Below are 21,362 nucleotides of genomic sequence, written 5' to 3'. Positions count from 1 at the left end.
GAACAGGGCTCCAAGATGGAAATGTAAAAATCTCTCACAGGAGCGCATTGCATTAACAAAAGACAAAAACGTGATAAAGGGTTAAGGTCGATTATCATTCATCACTATCGAGGCCTAGCCTACTTGATACTACCTGAGTTAATTTATTTTCAACACAATGGAAAATATTCACTATATGAACAAATGAAGAAACAGGACGTATGAGTCACGGATGAAGTTAGTTGTACTGTAGGGTTGTTATATTTTTGTTAAGGCTTAGATTTTAAAAGATTAGGTGACACAGAATTGTGTTAACAGCTTCTTTTTGCTATTTGATGATACGTATCACTGAATTATTTTGATCCTGGTGAATTCTTTAAAATCTGAAGATTCTCAGTGGTTTCTGATTCTTGTCCCAGCTGTTGTGCCACAGCATTTTTTTTTCAGCCTATATAGTCTACATTTTAAAAGGTTTTGCTGAATTAGAAACAGAAATAATAATGTTTTTACACCATAATAATTACACAATCCGGAACTCACATAAGAACACTGTCTCATAGTCCCAATATAAAGACATAATACGAGACATCTGCATAGCAATGGGAATTTATGCATGTCTTCCACATAATAGCCTATATTCCCTACAGGAGGCATGTATAATGTGAAAAGTACTAGTCCTAGTGCCAGTTCTTGTGGAACTCCATGACTAACTTTGGTGTGCACTGAATATGAACAAATTGAAATGTATCTGAAAAATATGATTCATGCTGTAATGCACAGTATCATGGCCTGATTAGAGGTGAAACAATAATCCATCTGCTTGCCGATGGTCAAAAAGCTAAAAATGTCGACCAAGTGTGGGTATGCAGAAACAAATGTACTTTCCATATTTACAAATTTGCTTTTTAAAATGTATTTATTTTTTCAATTACTGGTCTAGTTGACGTGATGCATTGGCCAGTGAAAAATGAGCGCCTCAACATAATGAGATACAAATTGGTTGATGGTTCCGGGATATTTTCCATCAACAGGACCTCCTGAATACGATGTGAAACAACACCGAGGCATCCCGAGGGTTGCAAAGTAACACCACAGTAAACACTGGTCTCCAGAGTTGGTCAAAACAGAGGCTTCGTCTCTCAATATAGTTTGCAAAGGCCTTTTTTAATAACATTGCCCTTTCGACCCATTTGATGCAGGCTTGTGAACTGATAAGTGGTTTCTGTTCATTTCTATTAATTCTATCAGGGATGTTGCTCACCTGTTGACCGGCAGCTTGACTAGCTCGATCAATTTTACTAGGCACTCTACGCCCCTTTAAAATGTGAGCTCATTTCAACATTTTCACATTAAGAACTCTGTTTTGGAAAAATTCATGTTAAAAAAAATTCTTCCCGTTTCGTGAAAAGGTATGTACAATAGGCTCTTGAAAAAAAAAAATGGATAAGCAAGAATACAATAATTCTAGACTAACATCCCTTTATAGATAATATGGTATGAGGAGTATATACGCTACAATATAATACACTATACACATCGATCGGCTCGACTTTTAAACACTGTTCAGCTGTCAGTGTCCTCGAGAAAGATGCTTGAGCGTTCTGGGCCCAGCAGGAGGCAGTCTTGTTTAGCAGGAGATGAGGAGGGCGTTGAGAGACTGCTGACTCGGTGTACGCTCCAAAGGTCCACCGCTAGACAGAATCTCACAAGCTGCCAGTTCATGATACAGAGCGTTGAGCACCTCCAGAATGTGGGCTTTGCCTGCGTAAAAACAGAACAGATGTCTGAGTCCCATTATATACGACATAAAGTTAATTCAATTCCCCGCCGTATGCAACAAAATTTTCATTGTCACATTTTACGGGACTTGTATTGATTTTATTGGGCATGTGAGCGCCACTAACCATGTTGCGGGTCGCTGCAGGACTCCAAAGTGCTGAGCAAGATTTTCCCAAGAGACCTCCGCGAGACATTCTGAAATGAGAAAGAGCTAATTTCAGAAGACTCTCCGAGAATTTACAGGCTTTTTGATGGACAAATGGTCTCTTTTAACCGCAAAAGCTTTCCCACATGTTCAACGATAGATATTCATTTGCTTATTGTCACTTGTAGGAATGAGCACAAAAGAATGAAAAAAAACAACCAACCTTTTTATCTCTTATCTGATTGGTAAGGCATGTCTGCTGATTCAACAGGTCAAAGTGGACTCTTAATTTGAAAGTATCACTAGGTTATTGTCCATATGGAGGTTTGTCCATTAACAAGGCTAATTCAATCTTTCAGTTTGTTTTCCTTTCTGATGTCTGACCAGAAAAAGTCCTTCCAGTGCAGCGTGGGTGGATTTCTCTCAACTGCCAACCCCCAAAATGATTTGCATTATTTTGAAATTTTAGTTCACATGATGGACAACCTGCTGTTAACAGGAATTGTCATTGTGCTAAAAATCAAAACAGCATGTTTGGGCCTTTAAATGATAAAAAAAAAAAAAAAAAAAAAAAAACAACGTTGAATAGCCACACAAAGCCTTGATTATTCAGTTCCGAAATCGTTTTGGAATTGAACTCAACAATGCGGATAACCTGAAACTGTGACTAACCAGGTCTCGGAGCTGCTGGAGGAGCTGCAGGATGTCCACAAGCTTCTCCTCCACCAGCGACAGACGAACCCTCTCTGTCTCCAGCATCTGCAGCTCCATCTGAAGTAGCTCCGTCTCCTCGGCCTTCTGCTGCAGCTCCTGCATCAGCGAGTCCTTCATCTGGAAGACATGGCACAAAACAGTCAAAACCTAAAGGACGGGTACTTCCTTTGGCCTGGTGTATATACAGTCAGGATTCAACTGACGTTAACATCTGGTCTTTGAAAACATCAGTATAAATATAAGGGAGACTAATATTTTTCAATGAATCGTTAAATTTACACAGCAAACATGTCCTGAAACCATAGCGAGGTACTCAAGCATTATGAAGACGTCAACATTAGCCTGAAAAAGGTTTAATTTTATGTAACATGAGAAGTAAAAGACTGGTTTTGCCTCGGCAATGGAGATTTTGGGCCAGTTTAACAATTTCCCTTAAACAGTTAAACCATGTAGTATTTAGCAGAATGTCGCTCAAATGGGAGGAAATGGTGTATTTGTTGGGGACTATTTTCAGCAGCAGATTAATACACGTTTGTGTAGCAAACAGCAGCTAGACGGTGTATTTGGCGAGTCAAAATAAACAGAGGTCATCCAGGCTTTATTGTCTTTATAACATAGCTGGGTGTCATCTGCATAGCAACATTTATTTCATTCGTCCTTTTAATGTTTGCCTACAGCATGAAACTCCATGGCTAACTTTTGTTTTGAATCATCATTAACATGAACTAACATGAATATATCTGAGTATGCATTAAAAGTATAGACCAAAACACATTAAGCAACTTGACAATATATATTCTTGAGCTGCACATAATTTGACAGGTTTGAAAAAGATGTAACTTTTGAAAATGTAAACATTTCTCCTTGTAGGCCTGCTGAACATCTTAATACAAAATAAATATACCCAGTGTAAATGCATGTCAAATGTTATGGTTAAAATTGAGTTTTAGGCCACGTTTTGTAACATTTGCCTGCCAGAAGTGTTGGAAATCCCCGCAGCGCACCTTTACGTCATAGCATATTTGAAGGACAAAGGTCTCACTCCACACATCCTGCGCATAAACAAAGCCTCACAGTCAGGACTTTGTTTGGTTTTAACTTTTCCTCTCTGAGCGCTCAGATGCTCTGGGAACGCATTACATCACAGTTCCCCTTCTGCCTGTCTTCCTGTGTTGTGAAAATACTACTCGACTGTAACTGGAGAGCTTTAATTCAGGATATTTCTTAGTGTCATGTGGCAACATGGGGGGAGTGTTTTTGGGGTCAGCTCCAGTGAGAAACAGCTGCAAACACACCCACACACACACACACACACACACACACACACACACACACACACACACACACACACACACACACACACACACACACACACACACACACAGAGGGAGGCTGCGTAGCCGATGCTGGTGGTTTGGTTAGGTGGAAGCTTCAGGATCATACCATTAGCTGTGGTTTTGCCTTTGAAGCCCTCCATTTTCATAACAACCTTCACCAGTCCTCTCTAATCTAGTTCAACACTGCGCACACAGCCACAAAATGACTCTGGATGTGGAGCGAGGCAGAACATTGTCCAGAGAGAACATTTTCATATAAATGCATCCAGCGGAACAGGACACAGGACGCTTCTGAAGCCCACCCTGGTGTGATGGAGGTCTATGGGGGTTTGTACCTGGTCCATGTCTATCTTCGCTTGGCTTTCCTTCAACTCCAGCTGTTTATGCAACCTGGTCACCCTTTCCAGGAGCTCCACAACAGCACTGCAGCTCTCTTTGCTTCTCGAGCTCCCGAAATTAGAAATCAGCTTCTTGAATGCCTTGTCTTCGCACCTGCTCGAGAAGAAATACCAGAAGGCATAAAGTTTATCAGGCCGAGAGCAACAGTAGCTGGCAAATTACATCACAATTGGATAAATGTTGGGGGAATGATCGGAGAAACGGTGGTTTACCGAGTGTTAGTCTTTCTTAATTTCTTCTTCGTGTCATCATTTTTTGATGTTTCCAAGTGTGCTTTGGATCAGTCATCAAAAACATGTCTCGGTTTTAGTTGTTAATCCTCCAGACTTTAAAATAAAACTACACATTTGATGCTTTCTTTGCCTGTAGGTGTGAATCTAAAAGTGTGGTTGTCAAAGGATGAGCGGTTATGGAAAATAAGATACGTTTGTCTTTTGTAGAAATTTACTTTTATTTCTGAAACTGCACCTCTATTAGTGGCAGATTCCACAGTACTTGTACAAAATTTAAATACACTTTGGCATAGAGGAACCCACACAAAATAAGAAGTTAACCTTAAAGCTACATGTACTAGTAACTTTTATGACAATAAATCAAATGAATATATGTAGGTTATTATGTAGGTTAAACCTGATTGCACCCCGGGCATGTCAATCAAGCCAGACGTGGCCCAAAGCCTACCACCACAACGCCAATCACAAAAAGGGAATTTAGCAAATAACACCGTAATGACTTGTGAAAAATAATTCACTGACTTTGTATTTCATGACATTTTTGAACAGGAGTCTATTGAAGCCAGAGGTTTTTTGGAGCCAGCCCCTAATGGCACTCAGTGGCATTGCACTTAAAGGCAATTCTACATTGGCTTCACTTTTCAGACCTAGTCTATGGTAAACCGGCAACTTGCTAAAGTGTAGCCACAGCAACTTTATAAGCGTAATAATGTCAGGAGTTCTTCTGCCCCTGAGTGGCAAAAAAAAAAAGGCTAGTATACAGTCTTTCAATTATTTATCACATACTTTATCTCGTCCCACATTCCAATTTGCTTGATTCAACATTATATGTGGAAAGTAAATGAGGCTGCGCTGCATATAAGTGCCGAAGACACTGTGGCAACCTTTTATTTCCTGTGTTCATACAAACAGCATATGGAAGTAGGCCTATATCACAAATATGTTTTGGGTTGCACAATGTAAATTTAAAGATATAGTGATGATATGGATGTGCTGTACCTTTCCCCACAGCACGACAGCCTGGTCAAGATCCTCTTCACCTCGTCCACCTGCCTCTGTTGATCCCCGGTCCACTTGTCCTCTTCTTCATCTGAGGCTGCCTGGCCCTCCACTGACCGAAACAGCTGCTCCTCCACTACACAATTAAACAAACCATCATCACTACTGGAATCATCATTATTGCAATCAGCGGGTGGTAGCCAGAGGTGTAGAATAAGAAAAAAAACTTGAGGCTGAAACAATAAACCAATTCAATAGATCAGTTGACGATTTTCTCAGTTTTTTAGTAAACTTAAAATCTATATGGTCTGGACAGTTGGCCGATTCGTACGGGCGTTAAATGTGACTTAAATGTGACAAGTGATTCTCTGATATTTGTTTAATCATACAAAATCTTTGGCAGATTCTAATTGATATTTCAAACAATTATTAGTTGCAGCTAACTGTAAAAGTGAGTTCTTGTCAGCTGGCCTTGACAAAGGTAGCCCACTGAATCCACATCTGTAACAGTTATGTTGCAACAGATATTTTTGAGCTGTACATCATTTATGGGTTTACAAGAGCGTATGGACATGCCACTTTTGGAAAAGTACAAATGTTGCCTTGTGGGGTTCGGGATAGTCAATAGAACTATGGTTGTGTTAAACAGATACCATATGCACAGGGTCTTATTGGACTTGATGGAACTTTTCTAAAGTATGTGTACTAAATCATTCATTCTGTGGTAATTCTCCTCATCACTGGCATTCATTACAAAAGCCCCAGTTTTATTTTCTGTGTCTTACTTGACATGGAAGTTTCAGAGCTATGAATGAAAAACCTACGAGGTCATTTGACAGCACTGATTTTAAGGGTATGTTCAGAATCTTTAAAGACTCCCGTAGTTGATGAAAAACAATTCACAAGCACAAGTATGGTGCAGGAAATAAAATATGAGTTTTAATCCATTTTTAGTGGGGTAAAAACCCATCCCTGTCATTTTGGACAACTCATCACAAAACTGAGAATGATGATGTTATCAAATGTATCAAGAAAATAATAAATGAAATGGTATGGAATTAGTGTAATTCATAGCTGCACTGTGTCAGTTTTCTGAAGTGTTTTACTATCTGAGAAATAAAACAGTTTGTGCACTAGATTATATTGTTTTGTTGTCGTTTTTTTTTTTTTTTTTACTCCTTAAGGGTTAAAGGAGTCTTTGGGCATTCTGGAAATACCTTCAAAATCAGAGTAAGTGTTATCAAATGACCTCTTTAAAGGTTGCGTGGTATTTCTTTTTTGGAAAATCAAATGCTTAGATCTAAGACTAATGTATGAGACAAGCAATGCATGAAAAGCACAAAGTAGTGCTTATAGTCTTATGTCTTACTCTTGTCAGGTGTCGTTACAGCGCGTCCTGTCGGAGAACAGCGGTCATGTTGGGCGTCCGTGCAGCATCTCTGGCCCGGCCTGCTGCTAACGCTCAGCTGCTGCTCGGTCCTGGCACTGCTTGGGAGTTGTAGTTTGGACACTTCCGACCTAAAAGACAGCGCTGCAAGTTCAGTATAGCTGTTTGACGATAATGTTGACTGTGTTGTTCTGAGTATCTCAGGATATGTACTGACAGTGACCAAAGGGGCTAAAACAGCTCTTCAAATCTGCACAGATGAGAAAAGTTCAGTCTAAACCAATTGCCAGCATCAAAGAGAACATATCGTGTAACACAAGGGAGTGTGTATTACGCCACATACAACCGCCATGATAATTTTATAGAGGCCTGTGATGTTGTATGCCAAATCTGGGTGGGGTAATTGAAGCCAGACACTGTATCTTTAAGGCATTTTTACAGTAAAGTGGGTCAGTGGTAGAATGGTGCTATTAGTGTGCAAGACTTTTCTTGCAAGATGTGGGGCAAAAGCAAACCTTTTAAGTGCAGCAAAAAAGTTTTCTAACTTCAGTTACATGTTTTTTATCTGATGAAAAAGAATTTTATATATATATATATATATATATGTGTGTATATATATATTATGTATTCCCTTATGTCCGTGTCACATTTAAATAGTCGCTCCTGATAAAAAGCCTGAGGCTGCAGTTTGGGCGGATCAATCGTTCTGTAATGGTTTGAATTTTCTAGGTTTCTTCTGCTGTCTGCTCTTTTGTGTTGGGGGAAATCCGATAGGGGGCCTTCATAAATCACAGAATAAGTGTTTCCAGATGATGATGTCTTGCCGAAGAAAAAAAAAAAGAAGAGAGAAAATCTCGAAAAGTTTTTCAGCAGCCTGAATCCTTGGGAAAAAAAGAGGAAAGTCCACCAGCTCTTATATCCTGTCGGCACGAGGCAGACTATGCCGTAAGACAACATTATACTCTGTGCACTACTTCAGCTTTCTTTGTGCAAACATTGCAGAGAAACAACTGACTTCACTGAGGGTCAATAATTGCAGTATGATTTCAGGCAATCAATCAGAGAGCCATGTTTAAGTTGCAGAGGGGGCCAGGGTGGAGGAAAGAAGGAGTTAGTTCACCAGGGCCAGCAGCTGCAGTTGGACCAACATGGACGTGAACACACAAAACTTTGCTGGTTGCTGTGGAGACGCTCGACTCTGGAATGAGCTGGAAGAAGGCTTTTTCAAATGCAAGCTTCGGTGTGACTAATTGCACTTTAATTGACAGTGGTTGGAGGGAGGCTGCAGCCTGTGTCCAGTGAAAACTGTAGCAAGGCCACAGCTTCTGGATCAGGCCTTTGACACGCATTGATGTTAAATATGGCTCTGTGTCATGGGAGACATCCTCACTTTTTAGGCTAGTTAAAAAGAATGACCTTCCAACTGCCACATGAGAACTAGTAACTAGTGAGATTTATACTGTTTCAAGAAGGTTTCCCGTCACGTATTTTGATAATGATGAGCTACCCTGAAGTGTTTGTTGCTGACTATGGGAATTCCAACTGGATGAGTGGAGACACCCTGAATGTAGTCCAGGCAGATATTCCGGATTGTGGTTAGACTGGGAGATGCAGCAGACATAGACAAAATTTGATCAGTGCTTCATGAGAGCGGCCCAGTTCTTGCCAATGTGCCAGCACTGATGGGACGGACCTGCCAAAACGAACTTGTCTGTTCATTTACTTATTTTGCTGACAGAGAGAGATGCGGTAAAATACACCGCAGACAGTAAATATTCATGAGTTAAAAAATAAAACATGTTCTGCATTTCGACATATTTTTCTGATAATTTCATTTGGCAGCAGACATTCTGAAATAACAGTACATGTTTTGATCTTACTTAATGTTTCCTTATACCTCAAGGACAACAAAAGTAAAAAAAAAAAATTAAAAAAATGGCTCATCTCACCCCCCTTCCCCTCCCCAATTTGTGTGCAAAATAAAAACAACTTAAACAGTACTTATCCATCCATTATCTATACCCACTTTATCCTAAACAGGGTCATGGGGCGGGGGGGGGGGGGGGGGCTGGAGCCTATCCCAGCTCACTTTGGACAAAGACAGGGTTCACCCTGGACAGGTTGCCAAGTCTATCACAGGGCAACACAGAGACAGATGGAAACAAAGACCATTCACACCTTAGAGCAATTTGTAGAACCACCGATTAACCTGAGGTGCATGTTTTTGGATGGTGGGAGGAAGCCTTAGTACCCAGAGAGAACCCATGCAGGCACAGAGAGAACATGCAAACTCTACACAGAAAGGCCCCAGGCCCGGATTCAAACCCGGAACATTTTTGCTGTGAGGCAACAATGCTCACCACTACACCACTGTGCCACCCGCAGCACTTATCATCATTTTTATATGGAAAGAGTCAGAACGACAAATGCCACAGAAAATTCTCAAGAGCCTTTTAGCATCTTTCAGCTGTTTGTTTTGGTTCCGTAGCCCACAACGTTACTGCTGTTGTTCTGTGAATTAAATGTTGTTGCCGGTTGTTTCAGCAGAAAACTGATAAACCCAGTCTGTATTACTTTCCCAGAACTAAACAACAGAAAGTGCACAGAATTTGGCAGCTCAAGAGTTAAGTTATTTTTCTCTGACACAAAAAAGCATCTTAAAGCTCAATCAATCAATCAATAATCAATATTTTGTATTGCAAATGGCAACCTTCGGGCTAAAAAAGGAAGCCGATGCAGACGTGCCAAAAACTGCAGTTCGTCGACTGGCCACTTGAGGCTGGCTCTGAAAGCAAGTCAAACCCTTATTTCCCAGGGGAGAATAAAAACAAATTAATTAATTAACGGTGGGGCAAATTTTACAGGTGGGTACCACCACGGTTGGCTAGTTGCCAACATGTTCCAGCCGTAGACTATCAATGAGAGCCATCCAGACAAAGACTCCTCTCCACTGGCTTCAGGCCTCATTCAGCCCACCGCAGCTCTGTCAATGCACCACCTCTTTGCCCATTTTTGAAGTAGCTGGTAGTTAAGCGGAGTTGTGTACTGCCAAGATGGCAACAGTCGAAGTCATCCACACTAAGCTTCCAAAACACTTTTCAGGGAAGCTATGGGTGACATCACGGAGCCTACTTCCATCTTTTTATATTGTTGTTAGGCATCTATTGAATAAAACATTACACTTTTCAGGCCTGTGGGTCGTTTAGAACAGTGATCATTTCTCCCCTTTCAAAATAAAAAGAACACAGACACCAACTTTTTGGCCATGATATAAATCAGATGGAGAATCAAGGCACACGTACAGATCTGCAGGAAACTTAAAAACAGACCTCTTTTTTTTTTTTGGAGGAAGTAGCACACACGTAGATTAGATAGATAGGTTATACAATTTAAGATCTCTTTTCACTCTCTTTAATCATATTCCTGTATCAAAGGAACTTTTCATATGATCTCTGGCCAAAATTAAATTAAGACTTGGCATGAGCACAGAATAACAAAAAAGTCTGAATTGAATAAAGGAAATTAAAGGAGGAAAGGAAATGTGCCAAACCTACTTCACCTCATCATTTTTAGATTATGATATTATTGGTTTGACATCTAAGATCTTGACAGTGAAAATACTCTGGTGGTATAGTTATAGAAGCCTTTTTTGAGCCGTTATAATGTAGCCTAATTATCACTGTTTTCCTAAAGACACAAACAGAAATAGACGTGAAGACTGCTATGTGCTATGTCAAGGCATGTCTAATTAATAGGATGCTGTATTCTATTAGTAAAACTTACAAGCCATGCTTTAGGCTTGTGGGGGGTAGTCCAGCTGTTTGTTGTTAGAGCCAGGACACCCAGAGTCCTCTCTGTGTTTATCACAGTGTGGCACTTAAGTGAACTTTCCATCAACACCCCCTCCCCTCCCCATCAGCGTTTCCCCCTCCTCCTATCCCACAAGAGCAGTTTCCTCTTTCAGGTGTCATCGGTCAATGACAGTCTCCTTTCTCTGCAAAGGTTATAAATGTGGTCATGCTGTAAACCTGAGCTTGAACTTGAAGTTCGCCGCTTGTCGGTGCCCTGCAGCAAGACAAGAGGTCTTGTTTACATAGCTGACGGTTATTAATCAAGCGCTCTTGGATCACACTCGTACAATGCAGCGGTTCCTCGGATACAGATAAAGTAGCTTCGTGGACGTGATTATTGTTTAGCACTAGCTGAGGACTTAATCCAAAAACCAATTCATGTAACACTTACAGACGGTGGTTAAGCCTTCCCTTGCAAGCAAAGTGCAAAGAAACCCCCAAAGTCAAACAAACAAGGGTATTAAAAGTGGAGAGAAATATAGCGGGGAGAAAACGAGGGTGGGTGGTATAAGTTTATAAGATATTTTGTGTGTGACGTATTTCTGCTGATGTCAGCATACCTCAAAACCAGAGAGAGGGAGAGCAGTTCAATGTGAATATGAGCCCAGTTGGCAGTGTGGGTTTTTGAAGGCCGTTCAAGAACAACAGAAAGGCAGCAGCAGCAGCAGAATGCCACGGGTCCCAGACGTCCCTTGAGTGTGTCCTTTCCCCATTATTTAAAGGGTAGGAATGCCATGGCAGCACCTGCTCCACACAATGCTGCAGCTCTTGCGCCGAGGCAGATAAATGGTCTGCTAGACCCTCCTCTCCCCTCTGCTTTCAGGCACCATGCAGGGAGCATGAAAAGGCCGGGAGATTATGCCTCCCATGGGGCCTGCCTTCAGAGGGCTAGGGGTTAGAGGCATACAGAGAAGAAGTCTGCAGGCATGCCTTTAAAATGCAAAGTTTTAAACTTGCACACGTTGGATACATGTGCTTGGGTATGCTCTCCAGACATCCCCGGACTTTATAAAGTAAGACACCTAGAATCAAGGGGATAATAACTGAAGAAGTTCTAGAAGAAACAAAGTGCACTTTTATTGAAGGATTTCTGATTTCCGCTCTGTGGTTTTTTTTTTTTTTTTTTTTTTTTTTGGGGGGGGGGGGCACAAAAAGAAGATGCGGATGAATGCAGCAGTTCATCTCTCGCCTGGCACAACATGTCTGTCATTTCATAAACAAACAGTTGAGTGTTTGCTTCTTCCTCCAGATGGTAGTTTTTCCTCCCCCTCATCTCTTTTTGTTCCTCCCGCTGTTCTCACTTGCTATTGTCTCATCCCTGTGGCCCACAGAGCTCTATAGTCTACAGTGACTGATTTAGATCCCCTTTAATGTCTGGAGCTAAAAAGGAAAACGGAACATAAAAGGAACCGTGTCAGATGATCACAGCTACATAAGACTTTCCTGTGCTGATTTACTTCCGTTGAAGGTGTGGCTCCCATCTGGCTCTCTGCATCTTCTGTTCTCACATTCAATCCAAAGAAATCACAGACATGTTATGCAACAACACCCACACAGCTTAAGTTTAATACCGATGATCACATCTTTTTTGAAACGGACCTCTGCTGGCATGTTGATGGAATGTTTAAGGGGATTTCCTTGATGAACAAATTTAACATTACCGAAAGCTAAAAAAAAAACAGAAAAGTCAATCCAGACTAAAATCACATAGGAAAGTACCGTATTTCTGGAAAAATGCTTAATGGCTTCATTGCAAAGAGTTCGACTGAGGAGACTGGTACAACTCTCATGAAGGCATGCAAAGTTACCGAGAAAGGTTGGTTACCTAGCTTGGCATAACATATCGACCAGAATCAGGGGCGAACAGCTAGCTTTCTCTGTGCAAAGGTAAAAACAACAAAAAAAACCTCACTAATTATTACAGACATTTTGTGCAGATTAAGCAAACAAGATTTAATGTGTGGCTTCGCTACTTTAGGGGAGTTCCAGATTCGCTCTGTTTGCACCCCTTGTGCTGCATTAACACACAGTAAAGTTCAAAGGTCACAGATGTTTTTCAGTTCTGTATTTAATTTGATTTCAAGTCAAATAAGTTTGTGAAACCATTTAAGTCACGCTAGTTGCATAAATGATAGACAGTAAATCTCCCCGGAGCAGCATATTTCTACAAGAAAACTGCACCATATGCAACTAATTTAGCCTTAATCTCATAGATATGTTTAAAAACAGTTTTACATTGGAAGAAAAGAATTTCACCAAAATATTCACTTGTATCTTCACTTGATTAACAGTGGGTTCGCTTGCATTGACCACGTGTATAAATGCATGGATATCAAAAGACGCTTCATGTTAGTTTAGAATATGGAAAGATATTCAACATGTTCAGTACTGTAAAATAGTACAGTCAGATAACTTTTCCCCTGTGAAATATTATCCCCAGTGGCTTGGTTTTGGCATTTCTTTAATTAACAAATAACGGGAGCTCAGAAGTTGTTATTCTCTACTATTTCAACTGGCCAGAATCCTGCTGCAATAAGGTAGCGACATAGATGCATCTCAACATGTATGCTATTGTTGTTGTTTTTTTTAAACTCCCAAGAGATAGAAAGAATAATATCAGCCTTCTCATCTAACGCTTGGCAAGAAAGCAAATAAGTGTGTTTCCCAAAGTGCTGAACTATTTCTTTAAATGTTCCGGGTAGAAAAGCGAGTTGCTATCCTGTTGGGTCATGGCTCACACTAGAGGCCTTCACCATCTTATAGATGCTTATCTATTGTCTTTTTCCACTTATATTATCACCGAACTATCACTGTTGAATCAACAGAGGAGTAGCAGTGCCAGTTCCCACCCATCCTGCAACCTGTAACTAAGGATCTCTGAGATCCAGCAGCATCTGAGTTAATCTCATTACTTGTCACAGCAGTTTAGAATTAAGCCGCAGGGATAAAGTTACGGTCGATCATTTCAACAAATCCCTTGACATACCGCTGCATCGCTAAACTCCTATATGCACATCATACAGTTGACGCTGAGACAGCACGTTGAAAGAGTAATGACTTCCTTCTAAGGTAACTCAGAGTCACACTATTTTAGAGCAAGACTTAAGAGGGGGTAAAAAGCTAGTGCATCAACTCTCACCTAGCACCTTCCCCTGTAACAGTGTCATTGAGTGGGCTGTGATTTAGCAAGCTTTGAGGGTTTCTGTGGGAGTATTCATGGGGCTTGGTTGCTAAGATCCATAGGACGGGGGTGCCTATGTGGTATTGTTCATTTGGGAGCAGTGAAAGAAGTGAGCGGAGATTGATGAGAACATTCAGTCTGTTGAGGTCCTCACTCAGTGGAGCGCTCTCTTGCCTTTGTGGTGTTGAATTATTTGCCACTAGGGCATCAATGGAGGGGCAGTGAAAAGACTGAAACACAGTCTGGATAGATTATTGGAGTTAAGGGCTAAAAAACTGTTATTGCTAAATGAGTTTTTGGAGAATCACCTATATGCAGGTTGTATTGAGGAATTTTCTGGTTGTCCATAATTGACTTTTAGACTCCAAATTACGCAGACGCTATAAGCATTTAGAGACATCTGCTATCTAAGAAAGCCAGACTTGCAGACACTGATTATATGGTTGAAGCACACACAACAGACACAGAGATAAACATTGAACCGATGGCTTTGTACTTTAAAAGTCCAATTACACCCTTACTTCCACCAAAATGAAGGGTTCCCAACAGTAGCGGAGCTCAAGCAGGACCGGTCTGCCACACACGAAGCTATTTCAATAAACTAAAACACAACAAGGATGAAAATTGGAATAGTTAAACCACATCAAGCCTTCATAAATAGCATGGCAGAGCTTTCCAGGCATGAGGCCAGAGGTAAACAGAGTCATTTTATTCTACTGTTGGGGGAATTATAATTCATTATGGTTGATTCTAACCACAAAAGCCCCCCGATTACCATAACCTTCCAAAACAAGCCCTTGTTTCTCATGACATGGTTAACAGCCAAACACTTGTTTTGCTCAGAGTTTCCCAGATGATTGGACCTTTTTCAACCAGTGCGATGACTTCACTATTATCGTTGGCCTTTTCTTCCAGTATGTCTTAAACAAGAAAACCTTTATACCTGTACACAATGGTGACACTTCCTCAATCTCTCTCCAAAAATTCAGTTTCTTGTTCAAATGGTATTGTCAGAGACAACTTATCAATGAAATTAAAGGTCCAGAAGGGATGGAAGCGGTTGAAAATGATCAAGAGTGAGAAGGAAAGCTTGACAAAAGTTCCAATCTTGCCTACTTTCACGCCCCCAAACACTGGGGTAATTGCTGCATAAAGCCGCACGAGACTGTTGGATTATTGGTTTTGGAAAGTTACAAAATGATCGTCCACGGTTCCAGTTAAGCTGTTGAAAAAGGCATTTACAGCATGTACGTTTCTAGCTGTTGTCTTGTTATTGTTGTTTCCAGTCGCAATAGGGATTTTAAAAATAATACGTAGATAGCAGCAGGGGAGGAAAACGTATTGAAATAGTCAGCCATTGGTAGGTTTAGAGCAACAGTCTACATCCACAGTCAGACCACAGCAAGCAAACACAGATGCAAACAAGGCAAGATTGATTTAACACAATGTTCAAACAAAATGGCAATTCAGTCAAGATGGTTTAATGGCTGCCTAGGAAGCAGTCTTAACAAAACTCTGAGCTGTAGCAATACTGTACTAAACATTAGGTCCCATAGGTCACATGTTTCTGGTGTTGTTGTTGTTTAGGTGACTTGATAACCAATACAAAGTTATGTTTGTGGTTTTAAGTATCAAAAAACATCTCAATATAGTTTAACATCACCTCCTTTGCTTCTGTCTGCTCTACGGGTTGTTTTATGTCTATGTCTTTAAGACACACTAAAATAAATGACCCTCTCTTCTGATTGGCTGACTCTTTTCTGAGTGACACACGCCCAGACCAATCACAGGTGTGGTGGCCTGCTATCGCCACATGGAATGGCTGTTCTGTCTTTTCTTTCGGATAAAAGGTTGGACAATGGGCTGTGCTGAGGGTGGACATATGACATAAGTGTGAGTTTGTGACGTCACAAACTTACAAAAGTCAAAAAAGGCACAGCTGCTGAATACAGGCTGTATGGCTTTTTCTTTGGAATGAGCGTTTTGACACTTTCAAAGTTGTAATATTGCACCCAGACTTATTTTATAATCCAAATCTTAATTTATACAACATGGGACCTTTTAAAAAGCAGTGTTTGTTGATGCTAACATACTACATGTGAATGGGAGATCCATGTATTTTTACCTGTAGTAGAGGAGCTCTGATTCCAGCTGGACGATGTGTCTCTGCAGCGCTGGCACATGGCTGGCCTTGGTTTCCAGTTCCTTCACTTTACCTAGTCCACTGAGCAGCGCCTGCCTGGCCTCCTCCACCTTCCTCCTCATGCCCACCTGTTCCCTTTTCAGAACCCGGTTGCAGTCCTCCACTGCAGCCACAGTCTCTTTAGAGTTCCACAGTTCCTGCTCCAGTCTCTGATTACACAGCATGGCTTCCTCCACCTGCCGGTCTCTTGAGCTACGCAGCAGTTCTATCTCATTGATAATGCTCTGTAGGCTCTTCAGGTTGCTGTAGGTGCTGCTTTTCATGCTGGTGTTGTCTATACTTTTCTGGGTAGCTTGTTTCTGGCTGGCAACAAAACATCCTTCTTCTGGTTTGTGTTTGGAGTGGCTTTTCCACAGTCCCACCTGAAGAGGAGAGGAACGGGTGACCTGAGGGAGCTATTCAAGATATTGTCTAATAAATAAAATATTAATAAGTTAAATCCTTTGATAGAATTTGTAGTTTGTAGAAGTTCTAACCAATAGCTTCATTAATAGGTTACTTAGAAGTCACTAAAAAGAACAACTTCTGGGTCATCACGCAGTGAAAAATATGTCTTGCTGGTGAGTCAGTTTTGTGACTCGATTATAAACTCTTATACTAAGACATCCAATCAGCAGTTATAAGTCATTAGTCAAGGATATTGGAATTCTAAGTTTCTAACAGACCATTAATTCCTCTACTGTTAATGTTAATAAAATCATTTAAAAAAAATAAACGGTCACAGGTTTTGGTATACAAATTCAAATAGTGCACCCTTTCTTAATTGTTAATAAGGGTTGGTGTTGTTTGACCCTGGTGGATTAACCTGCTGAGAGGCGTCCCATGACCTCCACCTGCCGTATAAATATATACTCTGCCAAGTTCCCATTAACCCCCTTTGCAGCTTGGCCACCTAAGCTGAAACAATACCTAATATGTTTTACTTGGTGCAATAGTCTTACTTAAGGTTCCCAGAGGGCCCCTCCACACCACAGCGCTAGATAATTAACTAATAATGCATGACTCAACTTCTATATTATTGAGTAAATAGGCTAGTTAACATTTAAAGAAAATGCCAAAAACAGTGAAGAGCAATGAATCTGTGGCTTTTAGGGTTCTTCGGGGTCAGGGGCTCCTGGGCAGATGCCCATGGTTGCCTGGGTGGTTCTATCTCAGAAACTGGTAGCTATCTCTTTGGAAGCGTGAACAAAAGGTTTGTAACTTGTCAGTAATGGCTTTATTAATGTTTATAGATCATTCCTTATTATTTTAGGGGCCTATATGTCAGTCATTAGTATCAACTTCTGGGTGCTGGTGGCAGGGGTTGGGGGCCCCCCCATCCCTTTAAGGTTTGTGAGAGGAGCCCCTGTTCCTTAACACAAGGACTGCTATTGTGCATTTTCAGAGGCTTCTGTGATACGACTGAATGCTATTACTATCAAGCTACATAAATGAATGGACAGAATCATATTCAAAACTTCAGTGCGCTCACCTGCAGAGCCAAACAGCGGGCATCACTGCTCTGAAGTGCGGCTCGCATGTCCTCGATCAGCTCCCTCAAACTTGCATTTTCGTCTTCCAGTTTGGCTAGCCGGTCCTCTGCCTCCTCCAGGGCCACGATCTCCTCGTAGCACTCCCTGGTGCAGGAGCCGAGCCTGCAGCCCGAGGCGTGCCGTCCCTCCGGGGAGGGAGAAGAGCCACCGCTCACCCCCACCGACAGCAGCCTCTCTCGCCGCTTCAGAGGGCTCCTCAGGCGGATCTGAGTCTCTATGTGCTCGCTGTCCTTCCCGACCAGCAGCCGGCCGTTCTCATACTGACACCCCGCCTTGGTGCTGAAGTATCCGCACAGTTTAGCGTGAAAGTGTCTGAAGGTGATCTCGCTGTCTAAAACACCGGCGCATTCTGTGTCCTCCGAGTCTTTGTTCAGACCTAAAACTTCACACAAGATGTTAAAGTCCTCCACGGGGATTTTGCCTCCCCCTTGATAGTCCATATGATGGAAAATCTCCTGAAGATATTGATCCAACCCGGTGGCCAAAACTATAATTTCGTTCTCCACTCCCCGGTCCAGTCCGTAATGGTAAGCCAGAGTGCTGACTATCCATTGTGTCCTGCGCGCTGGTCGGCTGTATGGATCAATGGAGTCTATTGCATCCATCATTTCTATAGAGCAACATCATATTTACACAAAGTGAAAAGAGTTACTTTGTTCCTTCTTGCAGCATCCCGTGTGTGTTTCTGTTCTGGCCCTGAGCACAAACCTGGAGCGGACTGGCGGGGCTGAAATGAGGCGTGTGTTCAGACAGAGCAGATTTGAATTTAGCTCTGCCCCCAAAATCCACAAGCAGGGGTCCCAACCAGGAGTAACCTACATGTAGGCCTACTATAAGAGTCTGCCGTTTGCACGGGCTGCCATAATTGCCACCAGGTGTATAAACTTTGGTCGTTCACTTGGGTTAGACCTTGTTAAGACGTAAGATGCCCAAGAGACTAATAGGCCGTGCCGGAGAGGTAGACTATGTTGAGGAATTTGAGCAGCAGGGACTTTTTGTAGGGTAAAACGCATGCTTGCGGGACAGGTTTAGCGAAAGTTAAACCTTGCTTTGTTCATCCTCTTCTGTTTCATTAAAGCTCATTCGAGCTTTTGCACGTGATCTTCATCTACGGTCCACTTGTCACTCTTTCAGATATCCGGTTCTGTTTTATACAGTAGTTTTTGCAGTTAGTCTTTATCTGAAATGCTGACATAAATCCACATCTTGCATGCAAGCTTGTTGATCATCAGTCTTCCTATAGGCGTAAAATACAATGCTAAAGCTTTGGACCTATTCATTGAAGCATTTTTCTTAATTTGTACTATCTTTGACGATGGAAATAATATCTGAGGGCATCAAATATTAAATAACACATACGGTTTCATGTATTCATCAAATATGTTAAAATCCCCTAAAATTGAATTAATAAAAATGCATGTCTTTTTATCAAAATTTCACACGAACATAACAAACTTATGAAACCCCGATTGTCTGAACATGTGTTTCTTGAGACCGTCGTTGCTGTTCCACAGCTGAACTGTTGACTTCTTATTCGGCCCATGACGTGTGGCATGTAAAAACAACACATGGACATGTTAACAAGGTTGAAATCTTGGACTTTCATTGCAGGCGGTCTTTCAAAAAAAAAAAAAAATCACATATGTTCTGTCATCTCATATTTATGTTCCGTATGTCCTGTAATCTCACATTTTAGATTCCTCAAGAGTAGCCACAGTTTGCACACTATTGGCAAATAATTAACCAGCCTCATCCATGGGAATTAATGCATTCTGGTCTTTGTGAAGAATCTAAAAGCCCACATCAAAGTTTTGCTCAGGGGCCTCTTAAAATAGTAATAGGGAGATGCAGAAAACAGAGAACATCTATGGAAATGATACGCTATCGTGTTTTCATTTAGCCCGTTTGTAACTAGGCAATCAATTTACCATTACAAATGATATAACTCGCACTTGCATTTTACTCAGTTCTGATGTTTTTTCGTTTTTTTTTCATTTAATAAACTGATGTGATCTGCTTATTGTTTTTGTTGTTGTTGTTGTTGTTGTTGTTTTTTATCAGTCCATATGCAGTAGTAAGGCTAAAAGTCGCATTTAGAGATTTTCATGTCCATAAATCGTTTTGACAAAAACAAAACAAACGAGCTTCCGTCTGTTTTTTTTTTCCGTTTGGATTCCGACAGTTCCAGCCGGAACTGGGGGGTGGGGAGGGAGGTTGCCATGGCGACGCGTTGCAACTTATTAAAATCATATAGGTTGACGTTTATGTGACAGCCTGACTTACTTCAGCCCTCCTCTACGGCACGTACTCCCAGTTAAGTTGAAGGGATTTTTTTTTATTTTATTTTACCTGAGGTAAGTTTGACCGACGCATGCAACTCTTCCCAGGCGAATTTCAGCTGTGTTGGCGTTAAATGAAGGTAGTTAGGACACCCAGCAGGAGCCGAGGTGGACCGAAGAGGAACATAAACGGTAACGTGTGCTACCAATTCATTATTAATGCCTATTTATGACAACACATGACGTTATTTATAAAAAAAAAAATTTTAAAAAAATTTGCAAGGTATTCAGGCCCATAAATGTGTCAAAGTTAAAGTATTAACTGCTGAAAGCCTTAACAATACACTGGAGTACTACTGCACCGAAGTACAAGTGACAGTCCTGCATTTAAAACCCCTTAAGTACAAGTATTTAAGTATTATACATGTAGCCTCCTTAAAGTAGCCTATCAAAAGTAAAAGTGATCATTGTGCAGTAAAATGCTCCCTTTGTATGATGCTTTTGGATTCATAGCTTCATTAATCCGTATTGCATATAAGGGTTTATAAGGTAGTAGTTAAGAACATGTAGAAAATATAGTTAAATTTGCTTCCCCTAAAAATCTAAATAGACTGGAAGTCAAAAGAAAATTAGGCAGAGATTATATATTTTTTTGTACATGTGTTTTTTTTTCTGTGTGTTTTTAAATCCTTCTTTTTGCACGATGACTACTTGTATATCCAAATGTTCTCCCACCTGGATGTAATTGCTTTGAAATAAAAGATAAGAGTTAAAGAAAAAATATATATAGCCCATATGTTGTATATTTTAAATACGAAAATATCCGAGACCCTCAATCTAAACTATTTACAGAACTACTTACATCTTTACTTAATAAGCGTTGCATGTCACAAATTTGCTACTGTGAGGCCCTAATGATCAACCTTGGGCTCGATGGGTAAGAGACACTGAGGGGAATTTTGAAATACAATTAAAACTCCTTGTCCAGGCCAGAGTGAGATTTGAAAAACTGCAGCAAAACAAAACTCAATTCTTTCTGTTAAATCAAAACTTCAGAGAATAAACTCTTAAAACAAAGAGTAGTAGACAGTGACGTCGTTCTTACACTTTTCACCTGCATCTCCTCCTAAATTTGAAGCAGCTGAAACGAAGCGCAACAAAAGCTGCGTCCATGTTAATCGCAGATTGCCGGGCGGCCACTTTGGTGAACGTGACGAGCTCGGCAATCTTCCAGAAATGGAGCCGTCGTGTTTTTGCAACGGATACACCACATCCTGACAATTATTTTGTACTTTTAGCTTCCGAGACATGAACTAGCACTGAAGCATGAAAATATCCCCCCCC

The 21,362-nt window shown here is 41.0% G+C and overlaps 1 protein-coding gene across 1 annotated transcript; it reads right to left on the bottom strand.

Annotated features, from left to right (window-relative positions):
* Positions 1-885: 885 nt before the first annotated feature.
* On the bottom strand, positions 886-21,332 carry efcc1 (EF-hand and coiled-coil domain containing 1). The gene is made up of 8 exons (XM_069703236.1): positions 17,679-21,332; positions 16,130-16,569; positions 6,955-7,103; positions 5,586-5,721; positions 4,290-4,446; positions 2,576-2,734; positions 1,884-1,953; positions 886-1,740 (listed from the first exon to the last, which is right to left on the bottom strand). The coding sequence occupies exons 1-8, from the start codon at positions 18,345-18,347 to the stop codon at positions 1,607-1,609; spliced, it is 1,914 nt and encodes a 637-aa protein (XP_069559337.1). The 5' UTR covers positions 18,348-21,332; the 3' UTR covers positions 886-1,606.
* Positions 21,333-21,362: the final 30 nt, after the last annotated feature.

This window comes from Brachyistius frenatus, unplaced genomic scaffold (assembly GCF_029030835.1).
Source record: "Brachyistius frenatus isolate BFR_SWC_R1_liver_20210118 unplaced genomic scaffold, ASM2903083v1 Contig_45, whole genome shotgun sequence".
NCBI lineage: Eukaryota > Metazoa > Chordata > Actinopteri > Embiotocidae > Brachyistius > Brachyistius frenatus.
The sequence above is the reverse complement of the archived record's forward strand: the minus strand, read 5'-3'. Positions and strand labels throughout refer to the sequence as shown.